The 18,269-nt window shown below is 38.1% G+C and overlaps 1 protein-coding gene across 1 annotated transcript in view; it reads right to left on the bottom strand.

Annotated features, from left to right (window-relative positions):
• khdrbs2 (KH domain containing, RNA binding, signal transduction associated 2) overlaps positions 1-18,269 on the bottom strand; it is a 69,932-nt gene that overhangs the window by 35,786 nt on the left and 15,877 nt on the right. The window contains exons 3-4 of the mRNA XM_072437400.1: positions 6,910-7,026; positions 914-1,060 (exon numbers count right to left, since the gene is read on the bottom strand). Of these exons, the coding sequence (XP_072293501.1) occupies positions 914-1,060; positions 6,910-7,026 (264 nt within the window). The remainder of the gene's footprint in view (positions 1-913; positions 1,061-6,909; positions 7,027-18,269) is intronic.

Here is an 18,269-nt window from a genome sequence, read left to right as displayed (position 1 = left end):
TCATTAGCAAGTCTTCTAAAGCACAAAAAGGTCACGTACATTTTTCTATTCTGGCCCTTTTGACACCAGTGTTAATTGTTGTTGTCCTTCAGATCTGATGAGATGAGAAAACGTGCATACATTGATTTGTGGTACAAGATAAACTCTCCTATATCAAGGTTGTCACATTTGCAAACCTTGATTAATATTTACAGCTTAGACTCAGCTAGAGTACACAACACGCACATTAATTACTAAGTTCTCTGGGCTGTAAATTGGAGCTGGAGTCTTCCAAGTTGCTCCTCCATACTGCACTTTAATTGCTGATTATATATTATGGTTATCTTACTCTGACTGATTAGGAAAGCGCGTTCACTGATTTTCAACTTTAATGGTAAGAAACGACTTATACATGAAAATATATTGAAGAGAATAGTTTAGAATAAGTCTTTCAGTTTTATGGAGCCCTTCATGATAGTGATGATATGATAGTTCGAGTGGTCATATTTCTTCATCACGCTGAAACCAATGGATAGAGGTAGTGCTGTACTTTTTAAAGTATGTATTACTTGTTCCCCCTCAGACCAACGCAGCAGCATCAGGCTCAACCAGCATATCGGATTTAGAGAGAGAAGAACAAACAAACAAGGCTCACAGGCAGGAGTACTGAACACTACAGCGAGAAAGCCAAAGGTCCAGAAACAAGAGCAGCAGCAGCAGCAGCAGAGTGGAAAGCATAGAAAAAAGTCCTGGGTTGAGAAACACACATTATAATCCTGGGATCAGAGCGGGGTGAGAGGTAATGCAAGCTCTGCACATCAGACGAAAACAGCTACTATTGTTTGCTTCAACATAATAAAGCCCTGCAGATTTTTGTACAGCTTGCATTGTGCACAAAGAGAAGTGTGGAGAGCAGCAGAAAAGGTGCACTTACAGGAACGAGAAACTTCTTGATCTCCTCCAGGGCGTGGCTCATGCGGGAGTAGGCCTCTCCGGGCGGAGCGAAGACTTCAATTAAAACATGAAGGTCGTTGTTTAAATGAGCGTATTTGGCCTCACCGCTTTTCCTCAACTCTTCCTCCTGCAAAAGACAAAGAAAGGACGTTTAGAAGTTTAGAAGAGTCTACAGGCTAAAAAATAATCCACACTAGTGTTGGGTAGAGGGATGTCACAATGTCACATGTTTGTGTTACGATTATTGTGAGAAGAAACGATATAACGAGCATTCACAATTATTGACACATAACAAAAGAAAAGTGAAATCCTTCATTTTCTTTACATTCAATACATGACTGTACAATAGTATTTATGAAATCAAACTATTTGAATGCAAAGGCAAATCACTAGCAGCATAATCAGCATTACACTTTTAGGTTTGCTTTTTTGGAGTAATTGAATTCTAATGAATTAGTTTAAAAAATAGTCCTAATTTTTTGTTTTTATCATCAATTAACTGAATAATCTGTAGACAGCTCTAGTGCTAGGTATCATGTTTAAATGTTCCTCTGTGGTATCAATAAAGAAATATATGTACTGCCTGTACTGGAACTGAAAAATGATACTATTACAGTGCCACATATTTAATCCTTTGTCTTTCACTGTATATTTATATAATGTATTATTATCCAGTAAAATGATGATAGGACAAATTTAGAAGCAGCTGATGGATCTCAATTATAACAAACATTCAGATAGCCTTTAGCAGAAAATAGCATGTTTAATATTGGCTGTATTTCTCGGCTCGAAAAATTTAATTAAAACAAATGTCAATAATCAAAGCAATAACGAATAAATGCCAACTCTGGAGTGCACAGAACTCACATCCCGACAAAGATCTGCTTCAGACTTTCAGACCTGAATTGATGGTCAGACAAACAGTTCCAACCACACAAAGAGTTTGAAAGTTAGCAAACACTGCACACACCTGTACACACCTGGGACCTGGGGATAGACGAACATATGGAGCTATCAAAACAAGCCTGGTGTGGCCGGGAAATAAAAGGATATAGCAAGGAAGCAGAAAAGAGTGTGAGGTAAAGCTAAAGTTATTTGAGGTAAGGATCAGTTTAAATTCCCTCTCATACGCTTGGGTGCTACAGGTGCACACAAATGATTGATATGAATATATATTGCTGAAAGGTTAATCGAGGGATGTTAAAGATAGTTTGGTTAATTCATAATTGTGATTTTTCATGTCACAATATAATCATGAGAATTAAAATATAATAGGATTTTAGGATAGCATTTTAGAAGCAAAATAAAATCATTTCAATTCAATCTATTCTCCCAAAAAATGTTAAATTATTATTATTTTTTATCTGGCTTTTATTTCTAATTAACTTAACTTTTAATTTGATTTCAGACTTTGTAAAAGAGGAAGGGTGTTGCATAAGATAAATAAAAGTGAATCGAGGCTGTAATAATCATAAATAATTGTGAAATCGTTATGTTTCTTCACACAAAAATTGTAACACTAACATTTTATCTTGTGACATCCTTTTATAAAATAGAACATAGAATATGTCATAAAAAACTTGTATAAAAGGGTTTTTTCCAAAATTATCATCTAAAATATATCAAATAGTGACAAAATAAAATAAATCAATGGACCAGACGATGACCAAGTGCGAAAGCCAACTGCTCGGTCCATCTGGCTGTGTCCTTGAGTTACAGGGTCAGGTTTTGCCTTTAGAGACCAGTCACACTTAATTAAAATGCTTTTGACCGTCTCTTTCTGGCGATACATTCTGCACATGTCAAACTGCTGAGGTCAGACTCATAATGTGAGGCTAATGAGCCGCTTTTACATTGGTCTGATGTTTCTGCTTGTCACACAACAGCTGGAGCAGTCTAATCTGGGAAAATAAAAAAGTATAACTACGATAAGTATAACAAAAACTAAGATTGAAATAAAATATGTTTCCATGCAGTTGCAAAAATTAAGTTACATTTTTTTTCTCTCTCTGATTTGGCTCTGAATACGCACATCTTTTGTGAAATTCATATTCTGCTTGCTTGACTTTAAACAGACTTCAATCATTGTTAGATCATGGAATTTAGTTTTTGTATTTGTCCTTATGGAGCTTTCTGCTGATCCAATAAAACAAAAAAGAATACGATAATTTAATTCCTGTACATGCGTTTTTATTGTAAGAATCAGTTCTACCTGTCCAGCGTGAATAATATGTGTCTATCGATTGGTTGGACATGAGTAGGCGGAGGAGATGTTGCCATGGTGAAGTGGATGAGCGGATGAGCTGTGAAATATGTTTGGCTTGTAATGGGGCTCTGTCTGTAACACTTTAGCCGGTGGCACACTGTCTTTGATGGCAGCCCAGCTTTTCAGCGGTGACCTTTAGGTGCCACTCTCATCTCAGAGTCCTCCAGACCAAACTCAAACTGTACACAAAATCAATACTTCACACAAAAGCCAGGCCTAATCTGATTGTAACACGGGCAGCCTTTTCACTGGGGCACGGAAAACCACACACTACTCCAAATGAAAGTCAGGGTGAGATAAACAGTGTTAGCAACAGTGGCAAGGGAATGGTGCCACATTCTCAGAGATATCGCTGGTATTTGTCTGACCTTTTTTATTGCCAGAAAAGTCCCACTGAGGAGAAACACCCAGAGGTAAACTATGCAGAGATAGAGAACTAAATCCAGGAATTTGTGAGGGGAATTAAACCCAAAGAGTTGCTATTAGATAGGATGTGCTGTACCATAATAATAGTTATTTTAGGATTTATTTTTAACAAATCCTTACAAAGAACTAGGGCTTCAATCAAAGACTCTATAAATGAATGGACAGTGCAAGCCCGCGCTGCTGCTAGCTGCTGCTAGCTGCTGCTAGCTGCTGCTAGCAGCAGCTAGCAGCTAGCTGCTGCTAGCTGCTGCTAGCTGCTGCTAGCTGCTGCTAGCGGGCTTGCACTGTCCATTCATTTATACATTCTATGATTGAAGCCCTGTCAATTCTGACTTTGCAGCTGTCAATGCTGTCAAAGTCAGAATTCAGAAAACAATCACTAAATTTGCATACAATTATTTCAATAATCGGTGAATTGATTATGACGACAAATTATTACAAAACAACAAAAATCAGGCACAATGAAATATAAATAAAAATAAATCTATTCTGGACCGCAAAATCATTGATCCATTAAAATTCACACTGAATAGTGCATTTGAGATAGAATAATTGGCAGCGGTTGTTTCTTTTGTTCTGCAAATGAATTCCTGTAACATTAGATAGTAGTAGATTTCAGGTTTCCTTTTTACTGTTAACTGCGCACAGCCCATGTCACTCCCAGTGCACATTATTTCATATTCAGCTCCACACTTTCAACATAAATGAACAGAGAGCAAACAGAAGTGACTGTAGTGGATAAGAGCCAACGCTTTAAATGAACTACTGCATCAGCCAAAGCACAGCTCACATTATGAACTGAACTGCAGCGCTCCGAGAATTAAAAGTGCACAATCCTTGGAACGGGGCGACCATACCAACCACATTGCAACCAAACAGCGCCCTCGTCTTTTTAATTACATTTCAATCAGCCACCACTTTTGTATTAATCTACTTTTTTGCGTCTCCATGAGAGGCTTACTCATCCTTATTCTTGCTTGCAGTGAGAAGAAAAAAATGACATTAGATAACTTCTAAAATCTGTTCTTTTTTCATGATTCCTGGAAAAAAATTCTATGAAAAGATTAATCAATCATCCAAAGCATTACGACATGTTCAGTGTTACAGTTATTTCAACTTTTACTTGATTACCAAAACTGCAACGGTTGAATCATTTCAATGACATAATGTCCTCTTCAACCGACAGCATATCTAAGGTTATTATGTTAAAATAATGCCTTTTTAGAAACATGTGCATAGGATTTTTGTACCGTTCATTTTCCAGTCGTATTTCTTAATTTTTTTAATTCAAGTTGTTGTTTTTTTAAAAGCTGCTCGGGTTCTTGCCTGTAACAGAATTAAATGAGTGTTTTCCCCAAAAGAGAATATTTGAAAAGCAGCACTTTGGGACAAAATGAGACCACTGCGTGCTGTCTGGAACTAAAAATAAAGTATTGGTCTACCAGGAAGTAAGAGCCGAAAGCAGTGCTCTGATTGGCTGTGCTTGGGTGATTCATCCCAATTTCATGATGTCGCCTGAAAATTAGAGTTAGATTTATTTAAATACCTATTTCCTCCTGTCCGGGTTTGAAATCACATACTCCAGCTTTAAATGTGTATTATGAAAGGCATGTTCATTTAAAAATTGGAAAATAGTTCACAATTGCAGCGCTTGTCCAAAAAAGTAATGCTTTTCCAAAATGGATTTGGGCTACATAAATTCATCTCTCAAACTTGATTAAATCCGTTGCCATTTTCCTGCTACATACCAGTACAGTACTGTCACTTGTCATGCTTTATTTAGCTCATAAATATCTGTTATGTCTTGGCTGTCTGTATTACATGCAGCAAGTGTTCCACTAAAGGTGAAGTGAGCCTGTAGGTCTTTTGTCTCATAGTGATGTCTGAATCAGTGAATTCTGTAGGGAAAGTCACGTAGCTCAATACTCGATTCACTGTTTATCCCAGACACTGGTCCTGGCCCACTGTGTACAAGCTTGAGATAAGTATGGCTCAGGGGAAACACAAGTCACTGCGATAAATGGCTCGAGCAAAGAGATTCATTATGCTGCATTCATAATGGACTTTTACAGAATGCACTTTTAAGAAGTACGCTCCAAACCTTTTCTATTCCACTACACGTGTTACTGGTTTTAGGACTCAACTGCACGCACAAGATCCCTGGTAAATCTAGACAGAAATCCTCTAATTACTCGCTCATCACACATACATCGCTCCATCCACTGAGGGTCAGGCCAAACATTTTTTATAATGTTGCATAGAGACAGAGGAGCCCATTGGTCATCTAACGTCTGCATATAGCAACTCATCTTCAGATTAACTGCATTTAGAGCTTAGATGTTTTTTCAGTCAATTGTGTTATTGCCTTTGTTCTTTTCTTTTAAATTTGTAAACTACCATGTTTGTCTGAGCGCCAATAGACCATGTGTTTCTCTGATTGGCTCATTCTCATGTCAATCACGTACATTTGAGCTTGTGGAGATTAGTCACAATATCAAATGTAATTTTTTTGTGTTAAGATTATTGTGAGGTAAAACAACACAATTTAGCGATTTAATTACTGACAGTTAAATATTTAATGTTGAATCATTCCTATCCTCTAACACGTGACTCACAAATACGTTTGTGACAAAATAAATAATTTTACATTTAGATTGGACTATGGATTTAATTCAAACTACTTAATATTGCTTCGAAAATCTTCAGGTTTTTTTGTGTGTCTTATGATTATATTGTTTCCTGAATAATCACAATTATTTATTAACCTAGTAATCTTGACATCCCTAGCGGAGATACAACCAGGGCACCTTTTTGGAAAAGCGTGTCGATTTGGCTGTCATGGTAACAAAAAAACGTAATTTCTGGTAAAGCTATGCTCATTTTTCTGATTGAGTTTGAATTGTACGCTCCAGATCTGGATTGTTACATCTCTGAGTTCTGAGATACAAAAAAAAAACAATGTTATTTTAATTGAGATACAAAACAGAAATAATCATAAATCCTGCAAGGGAAATTTTGAAATCAACAAATGTTACAGTCTTCCCTGCACGTCACAGGGGTAAAAATAAATAAATGATAAGCTACAAAAACAGCATATAATAAATCATTTGGTAGTGTTTTCCATTCCTTCCTATAGATGTCAAGAAGAAACTACAACGTGGGTCTTATTTATCTCAGGTAGGGCTCCTGATCCTTCTCCACACACAGGAATTTCAAGCAGTTTTCAGTAAATATTTTTTTCATTTAATCATGACCTCCAAGTGAGAAGTACTCGAGAGCCGTACCTTTTCTTTATCCCTCATGGACCCTTTGCCGAGGATGGACATCTTCACTCCCGTCTCCTCTTGTAATCGCTTCATGGAATTTCCCCGTGGTCCCAGCAGCTTCCCCACAAAATTAAACTACAACACAGACAAGAAAAAAATGCAATCAGAAAACCTAGAAATGCCTCAGAAATGCGTAAAACTTGATTTGCGGCACAATTGTGGAAATGCAATCCTTTCTGACACGTGCAGGTCATTAGTCATGCGTTATCAGTATCTTCTCATATTGCCGTCATACATCATGTGGAGGAAAGCAGACAGCAATAAATCAATATAATTGTTCTTGCTGTGTAGCACATTAAAGGTGAATAGGACTCTCAGCTGAGGCCCAGCATAAAATATACATCCATTCGTTACACGGCAGCACCTCCTGCTCATGGATCTTATTGCAGTTTAGGGTGGTCTCTGTCATGGCCCCTAAATGAGGAACAAACCAATAACGTTTGAGAGAGCACACCGAGGTCAATGCTGAGAGAAAGTCAGAAATAATGACTTTCTCCCCAGTGGGAAATTAAGTAGTACTTTTCACATGACAAACTATCAGATCAGACCCTGGGGCACGGACCATCTCTTTCGTCCCGCTGTGCACAACCCGAAAGTCCTCATTTGGAGAAAAGGAGGTTCAAGTAGTTGGACGGAGTGCACTAAAATGAATGGAATTTGTGCTTGTGGGTGGTACAGTGGGTGAGGGCGCTGCAGAAAGAAATTATTTTAGATTGTGTTATATGTTTTCTGCTTTTTCCCATATACTCAATTGGTTACATCACACTCTGAAAGAATGAATGAAGCTACTAATGAAGTGCAAATCTGAACAAATATCAAGACAAGGAAAAGTACATTTTCTTGAGTAGTTTAAGAGCACATGATAGTATTAAATAAACGTTTGTGTCAAAAAAATAAATTGTATTGTATGAAAAGAAAAATGTGTATTGTTATTGTGGTATCGAAAATGTGTATCAAGCCGTTTCTTAAGTTTTGAAATTGAGTTGGACATTTTAGTCCAGTGACACAACTCCAAAGTCTGAACTCTGCTCCGACACAGGATTGGAAAATTGAAAAAAGAGAGTGCACATTTTTCATTGACACTGTAGAGTCACTTTTCAGTCCAAACCTCTCGAAAGTATTTCATAAACGACAATTTTGAGAAGCATCCGTGCGTTGGAAAAGTGTGAGTTCTTCTCTCTACAAAATAAAACAAAAACTACTTTCCAATTTGGAATCTTAAATGCACTCGACCTTCAAAATATCTGGAGTACTAGGCGATGAGAGACCACCTCCTGAGCTGAGCAGGTGGTCAGTCCGTCACCGCAACTTAGTTTAGCCAAAATGACATTAACCTCTCCCACACTGCTGCTACTCCCTCTGCGCCGAAGCTGCTCACAAACCCTCTGCCAGCTGCATAACACCGGTGTAACAGGCTTCAAGTGTATCACCAAAAGGCACCGTCAGCACTTCCTGTCTCATCATTACCATCACAAGTGCTACTTCTCAGGTTAGTGGGTTGCCAAGGGATGAATCCAGTGCAAAGAGGCATCCCCACTGTCCTTGTGTGTGACTGATGAAGGCACCTTGTGGATGGGTTGCTCTGACAGGACAGTCCTAAAGCTGGCAGGGAGCTGGAGAGCAGATGGTAACAGCAGAGCAGGGCTGCATCAGGCTCGCTGTGAGGAAGAGGAAGAGTGGCCCGGTTAAATTAGTCTAATAAATGTCAGGAGGCAGACAGCAGGCAGGAGAAATGTGGACATGCGAGAGGCCAGGGCTGGTGTTAAATGAGTGGTGAAGTACGTTGCCCCCTGCTGGTTCCACTTTGATAACTGAACATTTGTCAGCAGAGAAGTCAGAAAGAACCAATTAAGCATTAAGATACATCATTTGATTGTAGGGATAGTTCAATTGATGTGTTTTTGCATGTTTTTTGCAGTCAGAATCTGATATCGGTCTTGCTATTGTGGCCGATAACCGATATTTGCTGGTACTGATGCTTTGCAGTGACATCACCCTGGGGCGGGGTGCCGCATGGAGGACAGTTCATGGTACTGTTTGTACTGTATGTTTGATTTTGAGTATGTAATGCTAGCTTGTGACTGTAATGTTATTTAAGAGGGACACATCAGCTCACCTGTTGTAGTTTCAACAAATTCTGATCATTATTGTCAGATTGTGTTAAAACAGCTCAGTTAAAGTCTAACTAGAGTAACAGAGCTTCAGACAGAGTGCTGCCTAAAGGTTCCTTCACCCCTCCATCATAGTTAATTACTTAAAACTAAATAATGTATAAATATAAAGCAGGTTTAATGCCTGCTCCTAATGCAACATGCACCATTAAAAGTTTAGAAAATGTGTCTTCTGTATATGTCTCTGAGGAAAGTGCAGTGCCCGAGGACCCCCCACCAGAACCAGGGTTAAAGGTTTGGCCAGGACAACCGAGCTGGAGGATTAGCCAGTTACAGAAAGACTAAATGGAACTACAAATACTAACTATTTAACGGAGGAAGGTCGGTAAGTTGAACAAGAAGACACCCTGAAGCAAAAGAGAGCAACACTTTCAGAGGGCCTGTCATTGTTGAGCGAGCGGATGTTTAAGGTGACATTAAAACGTCCTCTCACTTGTCACACTCGGTTTGAGCTTCTGTCACAAAGAGCGACAAAGCACTTTCACTGGTGTGAAGAGCAAACTTTCAGATGGTGTGCCCAAAAAAAGGAACATATTTTTGTTTATTATGTATCAACATCGCTAACATAAATTGAATCTTATATACTTCTTAAACATAATGTTATACTTTTTGTTGACATTATGCTTCCATATTCATCAAACGTGGATGCTAATTGTGTGTCTTGTTGCTTGGATGCCTAAGGGCTGAAGTAGAAGCTCTTGCTGGCACAAGGGTCATCAATCTACAAGTTGTACTAAATTATTCTCAAAAAAGGAGCGCATGTTTCTAATCTAAAGGTAATACAAATTCAATTTTGTCATTGGCGTGCCCTGAAAAGAGTGTTTTGATCTGATTTGATTTTTCTTCTGTGTTGCTGTCATTAAAGGCGGTTCATGGTCAGTTGGATCCATGTCCGGAGGCAGTGACTGACACGTTAGAAGCACTGCTCAGAGGAAATCCCACTCCACCGCTCTGATAGACGGATTAGAGCCACAGGTGGAGCTTTTACCATTTAAAGGGTTAGGGATGGCTGACCGCGAGTGTTGGCTGTAGGCTCCGATCTGGAAAGAGCTCAGGAGAGTTTATGGACTAAGGTGTATTTACCGTAGGGGAGTGAACTTTTCATATTCAGTGAACTGCTTAAATGTACAGAATTGCCAAGTATCTATGCATTGTGTTGGTGAAAATCTGTGGGATTACTTCTGTCATCTGTGCTGAGTAGTTTTGATACTTTTAGTCATTCTCTGCTGTTCGTGTACTCGTAATCTATAATCTCCTCATTGTGGAATGAATAGAGGTTTTCTTATCATCTGTTTTAGGCGATTAGATTCTATGAAAGACAACAAAACCCCCGAAGTGATTATTAATTTTGTATTGATTAGGTTTCATGTTTGATTTTATTTTATTCTTCATTTAGTTTTGTCCAATTTGATTAAGACATTATTCAATCTCATGGTTAAATCAGTATCACATGACATAGATCAGAGTATTATAACCATTTAGAAGAATTTTCATGAGTTTAAATATAGTTTGTATAAAAGCAAACAAGTGTATTGCAACATCTATTTATATTATAGCGAGTCATATTTCCTGAAATAATTGAAAACAAAGAAAGCAACAAACATAACAAATATTATAAATTCAGAACATTTCTAAACTGCAGCATCTTGAGGCTGCGAGTGATGCCAGAATGACACAACAAAAGCTGCTTAAGTCCATGAATCACTTCCAGACACGCTGCACTGTGCTGCCGGAGCAGAGCAGAAATCAATTTATACAAGGCTTTAACAAGTCCATTCTGTGAGAGACATGTAACCAATACAAGTTTGTGGGCATTTGAAAGCTCCTGCAAATTGAATACAGAAAGGCCTTTCACAGAGCAGAGTCTATTTTAAAATGCCATTTCTCCGCAATGCATGAGCACAGGTGGTTTTACTATAATGAATACCAAAGACCAAATGAAATGTTGTGTCTGACTGGTGCACGTTTATCATATCAGCCATATAAACTCTTTTTTCTACAGGTCAAATAGTGTGATTTATCTGGGATTGGGATTGGCACAACTAGGAATCCCAACATTACATGAGGTATTAACTGGAAGATCTAGAAACTACAATTATTATCTATGACAAAACTTTTTCAAATATGTGACATGAGTTCACAAACTCAGTGCAATCCAGGCTGTCAGGCTCCTGCTGAATCATTTGTCTGTAGGTAAGTGTGGGGCACTTGTGTGTATGTATGTGGCAGAACTGTCGTGGGTTTTAGATTTCCCAACATCAGCAGCTCTTTTTCGCATTTAACATCACGACGACTCAGCTGACAGTCCCTGATTTTCTGAAGCATTCTCAGCAAGTCATTAATTCCTTATGACTGTCCCACTGCTTAAGGCGAGACACTACAAGCCAAACCCAATTTTCAATGTTCTGTTTTCTGTTTCTTCTCTCAACATATAGGCTTTCACTTGGAAACAACTTCATTGTCCAATCTGCACCTAAAGATGCTTTATTATTTAATTTAATCCACCAGCATTCACAGAGGTAAATGGGACTTTGTGATGGCTGTTTTCTCAAGATAGACCTAAAGATCTGCTCAAAACATAAATAATATAATAATAATAGTATAATCTTGTACTGAACAAGATTGACATATCGTACCGAAGGATTTTTGTTCATATAATTGTATTGCAGATTTATAAAAGTTTGAACTGAAAAAAGTGAGGTGAATTTTTAATTAATTAATTAATCAATCTTAATTTTCAGTGAGATCTAGTTTACTTAAATATACTTAGTATCCAAAATTTATATTTTATTTGCAGCAAATATGCCAACAAAATGAAGCAGAAAAAAATGAAAATAAAATTATGTAACGCTAATTGTATCCATAAAAATTCATAATTTCATAATTTGAATTTCATACATCCCAAATATGCAACATTTTGGCTATTTTTACATGCAAAATGCAATAGAACTGTATGTGTGTTAGATGATGAAAAACGTGTAATGCATTTCTCTTACGTTCATGTAAAACTAAATGTAAGACTGGTTTCAGAAGGGAAGCTAAACGGGTCAAAAAGAATTACTTTGTCTAAAGTGCTGAGGACATACAAACAACAGAAGTAGGACATATTGCAAACCTGCCACAAAATGATATTTAGCATGGAGACAATGTGGAGTCCAAACATGTGCTCGTGTCTTCCTATTCTAGAGGGTGAATTGAGATCCTATCAAAGCAATGTTTACTCTACAAGACAAGTGCATTCAGGTAGTTATCTAAGCAAAACACCTTTCCATATGACAAACCATTCAGGGACAGTGGGAGCTCTTCAAACAGGAAAACCAGAAATCCATTCAATAGATACCAAATAACAGATTTTTAAAGGTCACAATAACTCGCCAACGTTGATCTCCAAATACTGTTCATAATGATGGCTGTGGTTAAAGATGACAATAAAACATGACGATAAAATGTATTTATCCAACACGTTTAGCACTGACATTTTCATATGATGCTGAAGTCCTTACTGGAGAGAACCAAATCCATTCAAATGAGATTTTGTAGTCCAAGGTTATGAGATACTAATCAAGCTGCTATCTCATTACGGAGCAGAAGATACAGTCTGCAGAGATAAAGAGCATGACCGTGGCGATTATCCTAATGACAGAACAGCTATTTGAGTCATCTCCGACCACAGGTTTCTTCAAATGTAATCTTTTGTATGTGGAAATAGACAGGTCATTAAATGGGTTTTTTGCCTTGAAAGATCCAACGGTTGCAAATTCTTGAAACAGCTCAATTTATTGTGGCATTTATTAAGAAAAAAAAAACTGAAGTAGAATTGATTCCCATGTTTTTCTTTCTTCTAGTCCAAATGCTCTTTACAGCAACAGTTCCAAAATCATCAAGCCACACCACCAAGATCCATCATCTGCTTGTTTCCATGAAAATGTTATTGCTTCAACTTAAAAGATCCACAGTATGACAGTCTATCTTTATAGAGACAGACACGTGAAAGCACCAGGCCAACTTACAAGTCAGCTCTGTGGAAAGGAGACTCTACCAGAGGCGCTGCATCCCATTAGGCAAACCAGGCAATTGCCTGGGGCCCCAGGCCACTAGGGGGCCCCCGAGAAGCCACCCGTGCGCTTAATATATGGTTTATTTCTGGTTGTGCTTAATACTGACACAGGATTACGTCATTTCTAAACTTCTTCGTGTGCGCGATAGTCGACTACTGCCCCTAGTGGACGTTGTCGGTATTAGTTTCGTTTTTCGGCCTCATGCGTTCAGTCAAGCACGTTCAGTCAAGCACGTCCGGCTCCGGCAGTGCAGCTACTGACAAAAACATCCCGTTTTCTGCCTTGGGGTATCTTTGTCCGTAAATTGAATGTGGTAGGGCCCCCTAAGAATTTCTGCCTAGGGCCCCCACACTCCCTAGAATCGCCCCTGAACTCCACTCACTGTAAGAATTCACCTGAAATTGGATAAGATAAAGTGCATATGAAAGGTTCTAATGTTTATAAAATTATTTATTTGTTTGCTGGGGTAGAAAAAGTCAACATTTATAAGAAGAAGAGCTGAGTTCATCATCCAAAAGCGACATTCCATCCAAAAGGCAGAAACAATACACACAACAGACCATTTTTTCGGATTTTAGAAAACGCCGACCACAACAATACTTATTTCCCGAGATAAAAAGCACATGAATACAAACTACCGGTCGTCTGAACCTTGACTTCTCATTTCAAAATCCTGAATTCCCGAGGACCACAGGAACGCAGCATATGTCACATTACAAACAATAATCATTAAAAAAAAAAAAGATCTCAGCACAAATTTACTGTAGTGGTTTGTAACATCTAACATACATCAGGAGTCTTCAACAAAGCCAACACACCCTCCTTTGCTGGATGTCATTCAGATTCAAACAGCCAATGGCGTTCCCTCTTATTAATACTATTATTGATGCAATTATTCCTGTAATGTGTCAAAGTGTCACCAACAAACACAAACCTTTCTTCTAAAAAGAATATTGGCATAACACACAGTAATCCCATCAGCGACGCGTTAGCTGACATTAATCTTTCACGTGTCGCCCTGTCAGATCACAAGGAAATCTCTAAAGTACTAATATAATTACTTTGCTGCAGGACTGCCATTCTAAGCACAAATGAGTGACGACCAAAATGAGGGGGAACAGATTTATGAGTTCCAGTGCAGCCCCTGACAGAAAGCCAGACTACGTTATTGAATAGTAATACTCATAAAGTAGCTTTGAGAGTAATGCAATTAAGTTTGTGCAGCGGTTGTTTCAAACATTGTCAAAGTAATAAGTCATGTTTAGCAATCATCGTGAAGACTGATTCATCTTGTGATAAAATATAAAAGCTTGTGAATTGTAGTACAGGATTGACTATATCAGTGGGGTCGAATTTATTACCTAATTACCTTTATTTATAGTCACAGACTCAGAAGTGAATTATCGTTTACTTCTGTGATGAACGTTGTTGTTCTTCTCATCATTATTGCCCAGTAGGAAATTGTGGTTAGGGCTGCAGCGATTAATCGACTAATCATGACTAAAATAATCGTTAGTGACAGCCATAATTGGGTTACTGCTGTAGATGCATAATGGTTACAGAAGTATGTCAAAATGATTGGTAAACCAATTATGAAGGAAATAAAGTATTAACTAATTAATCCCATAATAACAAGGCAGAGCATTTGCTGTGGAGTTGGATGATCTTAGCATATATTTAACTGCATGAAACAGAGTCTAAACCATGCTTCATACAGCAGCTACACATTCAAAGAACATAAATAAGTCAGTCACTTTTTTATGCATTTTAGCAGGTGTTACAGTGCCTTAAAACTGTGACTGTTTCATTTGTTGCCATTTCCCTCATGTTCAGCATTTCCTTTCCAGTCTCGGTTCCATTAACTTTGAATTTAATGATGTTCTTTGCCTTTCTTTGTCTTGATTAAAGAGTTGCTCCATGTGGCTCATTACTATTAATTAAAAGTGCAGCGTTACCCAGACATCCCCAGTAGTGACAGTGCAGTCTTGTTTTGTGCTGCTGACGGTGCGTTTGGGTCACAGAGTTGGACAAATGCTCTCGTCGCCTGGACCTAGTGCTTACTCTGCAGGGCCAACAACGTTCTGTCGATTACACACATTATGCACAAACACTGTGTTGTCCACTGGAGCAGGATTTCAAGCAGGAGTGGGAGATGTATGGAAAAATAATGTATAGTTTCGCATTTGTTGTTTAGTAAATGTTTCTGCCCCTTTTGTGGTAAATTTGACAGCTCATTAGTGATACTTGGACATTGTTAAAATACAATGTCAATATTGTGATCGAGATAATCCCAAACATATTTAGATATTCATTTTTTGCACACCCCTTTCCTCAAAGACATTCTATTTCCCTCCAACATTATATAGCCATTGAGCTTCCAATCTGAGAAATGCACAAGTCAGGCACCAGTCAGTGTCGTAAAATAATGAAAGAATAAACAAGGATTATTGGCATACCTTGTGTTTCTTTCCTAAATTGTTCTTTGGATGAGTTCAATCTTAGTCTGTCTCACCTTTCTCACTCAGGACTTTCCCAGTCGCACTCAGCCCAGTCTCACTTAATAAATGCAGCTTTGACAGCCGGTCTGAGTGATTCCATACAACGCAATTCTTCTGCCGGTTGTATTAGTTAACATACGGCTGACGACCTCAAGAGGTCTACACAGACCAAAACGTTGTTTTTGTGTCGCTCAGGGAATTAGTGAATTTATAGCATTTTTATAGCATAATTTAGCGGCAAGACTTTTCCCTCCATTTAAACCAACGGTGTTCTCGCTGGACCGGAAGTACGATTACAAAGGAAGTGGCAATTACATGGGAAAAAGAGGAGAAAGTGGGCTTGTAATAAAAACATGTTTTGTGATATTGATAAATAACTGTAGATTAAAATAACTGTAATTTTACATCCAAAACTACTTGAAATCCCCCCCAAAAAGCACAGACTGCATGTGCTCCTCTGATTAATGACCTGGTTGTCATTTTATAGATGTGGGGTTGGCATAGTAGAGTGAGAAGTTCCTATAAACACTGGGATTACTGTTCACTCACTCTTTGAAACTGATAGTGTGGTTTATGTCCGTGCACTGTTCTGGGAGCTGGTACCAGTCGCGCACAGAGGCTGAACTCCTGTGGTGAGGTGATTAAATGTTTCACTGCCCTCCTGACATAACCATGGCATTTTTCTCACAACATAATAATGAGTCATTTATCACACAACAGCACAGCTTTAAACACCAGGTAACAATAGGTCTGAACCAGATTATAAGCGTGATATGCAGGAACATATTCAAAATTACCTTTTGTTTGAAGGAAATTTGTCTTGGACACACAGATAAAATACACATTAGATATATACAGAACATAATATAGACGCTGGAATAATACAAGTAAGACACTACCTCCATAAACAATCTATGACTTGAATTTAGGAGGTTCACTGAATGTGTTTTATACCTTTTTGTTGGAACCCTCTAGTGGCATCTGAGTGGGAGCTGCTCATCGTGCGAGCGTAAGACATGAGAACAGAGTCAGAGATAATTGTCCTCACCTGTTTGATAACTGAATATTGTGACAACAATTAGATATTAGTTGGATAAATACTGGGTTCTCATTTGAGCAGGTATCGAAAGTGTATAAAATGCAGTAAATGTGACAAAGTTTGATGTTTACAGAATAGTTCTATTTTTATCAGAACTAGTAAAAGACTACATTATAATACTGAAAAATAGTCTGTTATTTTTTTATTGAATATTACATTCCACTGTAGATAAAAGGATTTTTTTTGTGGTATCAAAATTAGTATTGAACCTTTACCTACATTAAAATCAAGTTTGAAATGTTTGTATTGTGAAAACAGTAATACATAGAAAGAAACAGACCTAAAACAAAACGTAAGACTAAAAAAAATAATTTAATACCTGAAATTGTTAGTGTTCTTTTTACTTGATAATTTCAGCCAAACTTTTAGTTTGACAGCAAAAATGGCAGATTACAAAACTGAAATATCTAGATGTATTTAATACAATATAATACAAATTCTAGCGTAGCATTGAATGTTATTGCGGGTCGTTTAGTTCCTTTGTGTGAGTAACATCCCCAAAAAGACTGCCGCTACACAGTTTTATTGCTTTAAAACACTTTCAGAGCACTATAGTCAGACAGATATAACAAATGTCAGAAAATGGCCAAAAGTGATTCATGTTGTGAGAAGACACAGAGGAACAGAGGAGCACAAAAAGCAGAAAGTGGCTGACTTTGAGGCTGTGGTCAGCAAACTGCAAGGTGCCCGGTGTGACTGTACATACCATTTATGAAAAGATGGGACCCTGCTGGACAAGTACACGGTGTCACTAGAGCGAGCAGGACGGGGATCAAACATTGGGAGCAAAAGGATCAATTTGCACAGTTGTAGTAATCATCTAGTCTTATTAGCAGTACCCTCAACGATAGTGGGCGGATTAAAAACATGGTTTATTTTTTTACATTTTTTTTTTCTTTCATAAAACAACAAAAACATACATAAAACAAACACACAAGTGAAGTGGAGGGAGGGTGGAGGCGTTCTACTAAAGCCGCCTGTGGGTTATCCAGACCTGAAGATAGCAGGAGGGCTCTGTATGTTAGCAACACATGTGTAGCAAAAAGAGGGGTAAACGGAGGCAATATAAAGTCATTTCTGAAGGTTGTGTTATTGATTTTAGACATAAAGTAAAACTTGCTGAAATATTTCAAGCAAACACTACCAAGCCATCTTTTGGCTCTGCTTCAATCTGCTAACCCACACTAAAGTCATTATTGTCAGACGCCTGTTGTTTAATTGAGTAGATGCAGATTCACTGAAGCAGCTTGCCTTTTGTTGAAGTATCTCTAACCACATTGTGTTGTCATTTAGACCCCTGATTTCACATTCAGTAATAAACCACATGCACCTCCATTGAGTTTTAGCATGATTTATGACTGTTGTCCGTCACACCCCTAAAAGTGGCTTATACAGCGTGAAAAACCTTGCTCTTTGTCGACTGCATCAAAACAAACAGGCTGCGGCCATGACTTTGTATTAGGCGGCTTGAAGCTCGGGGGGATTTTCCGAG

This window comes from Eucyclogobius newberryi, unplaced genomic scaffold (assembly GCF_026437365.1).
Source record: "Eucyclogobius newberryi isolate DKJ021-1_F unplaced genomic scaffold, fEucNew1.0.hap1 SCAF_8, whole genome shotgun sequence".
Taxonomy (NCBI): Eukaryota; Metazoa; Chordata; class Actinopteri; order Gobiiformes; family Gobiidae; genus Eucyclogobius; species Eucyclogobius newberryi.
The sequence above is the reverse complement of the archived record's forward strand: the minus strand, read 5'-3'. Positions and strand labels throughout refer to the sequence as shown.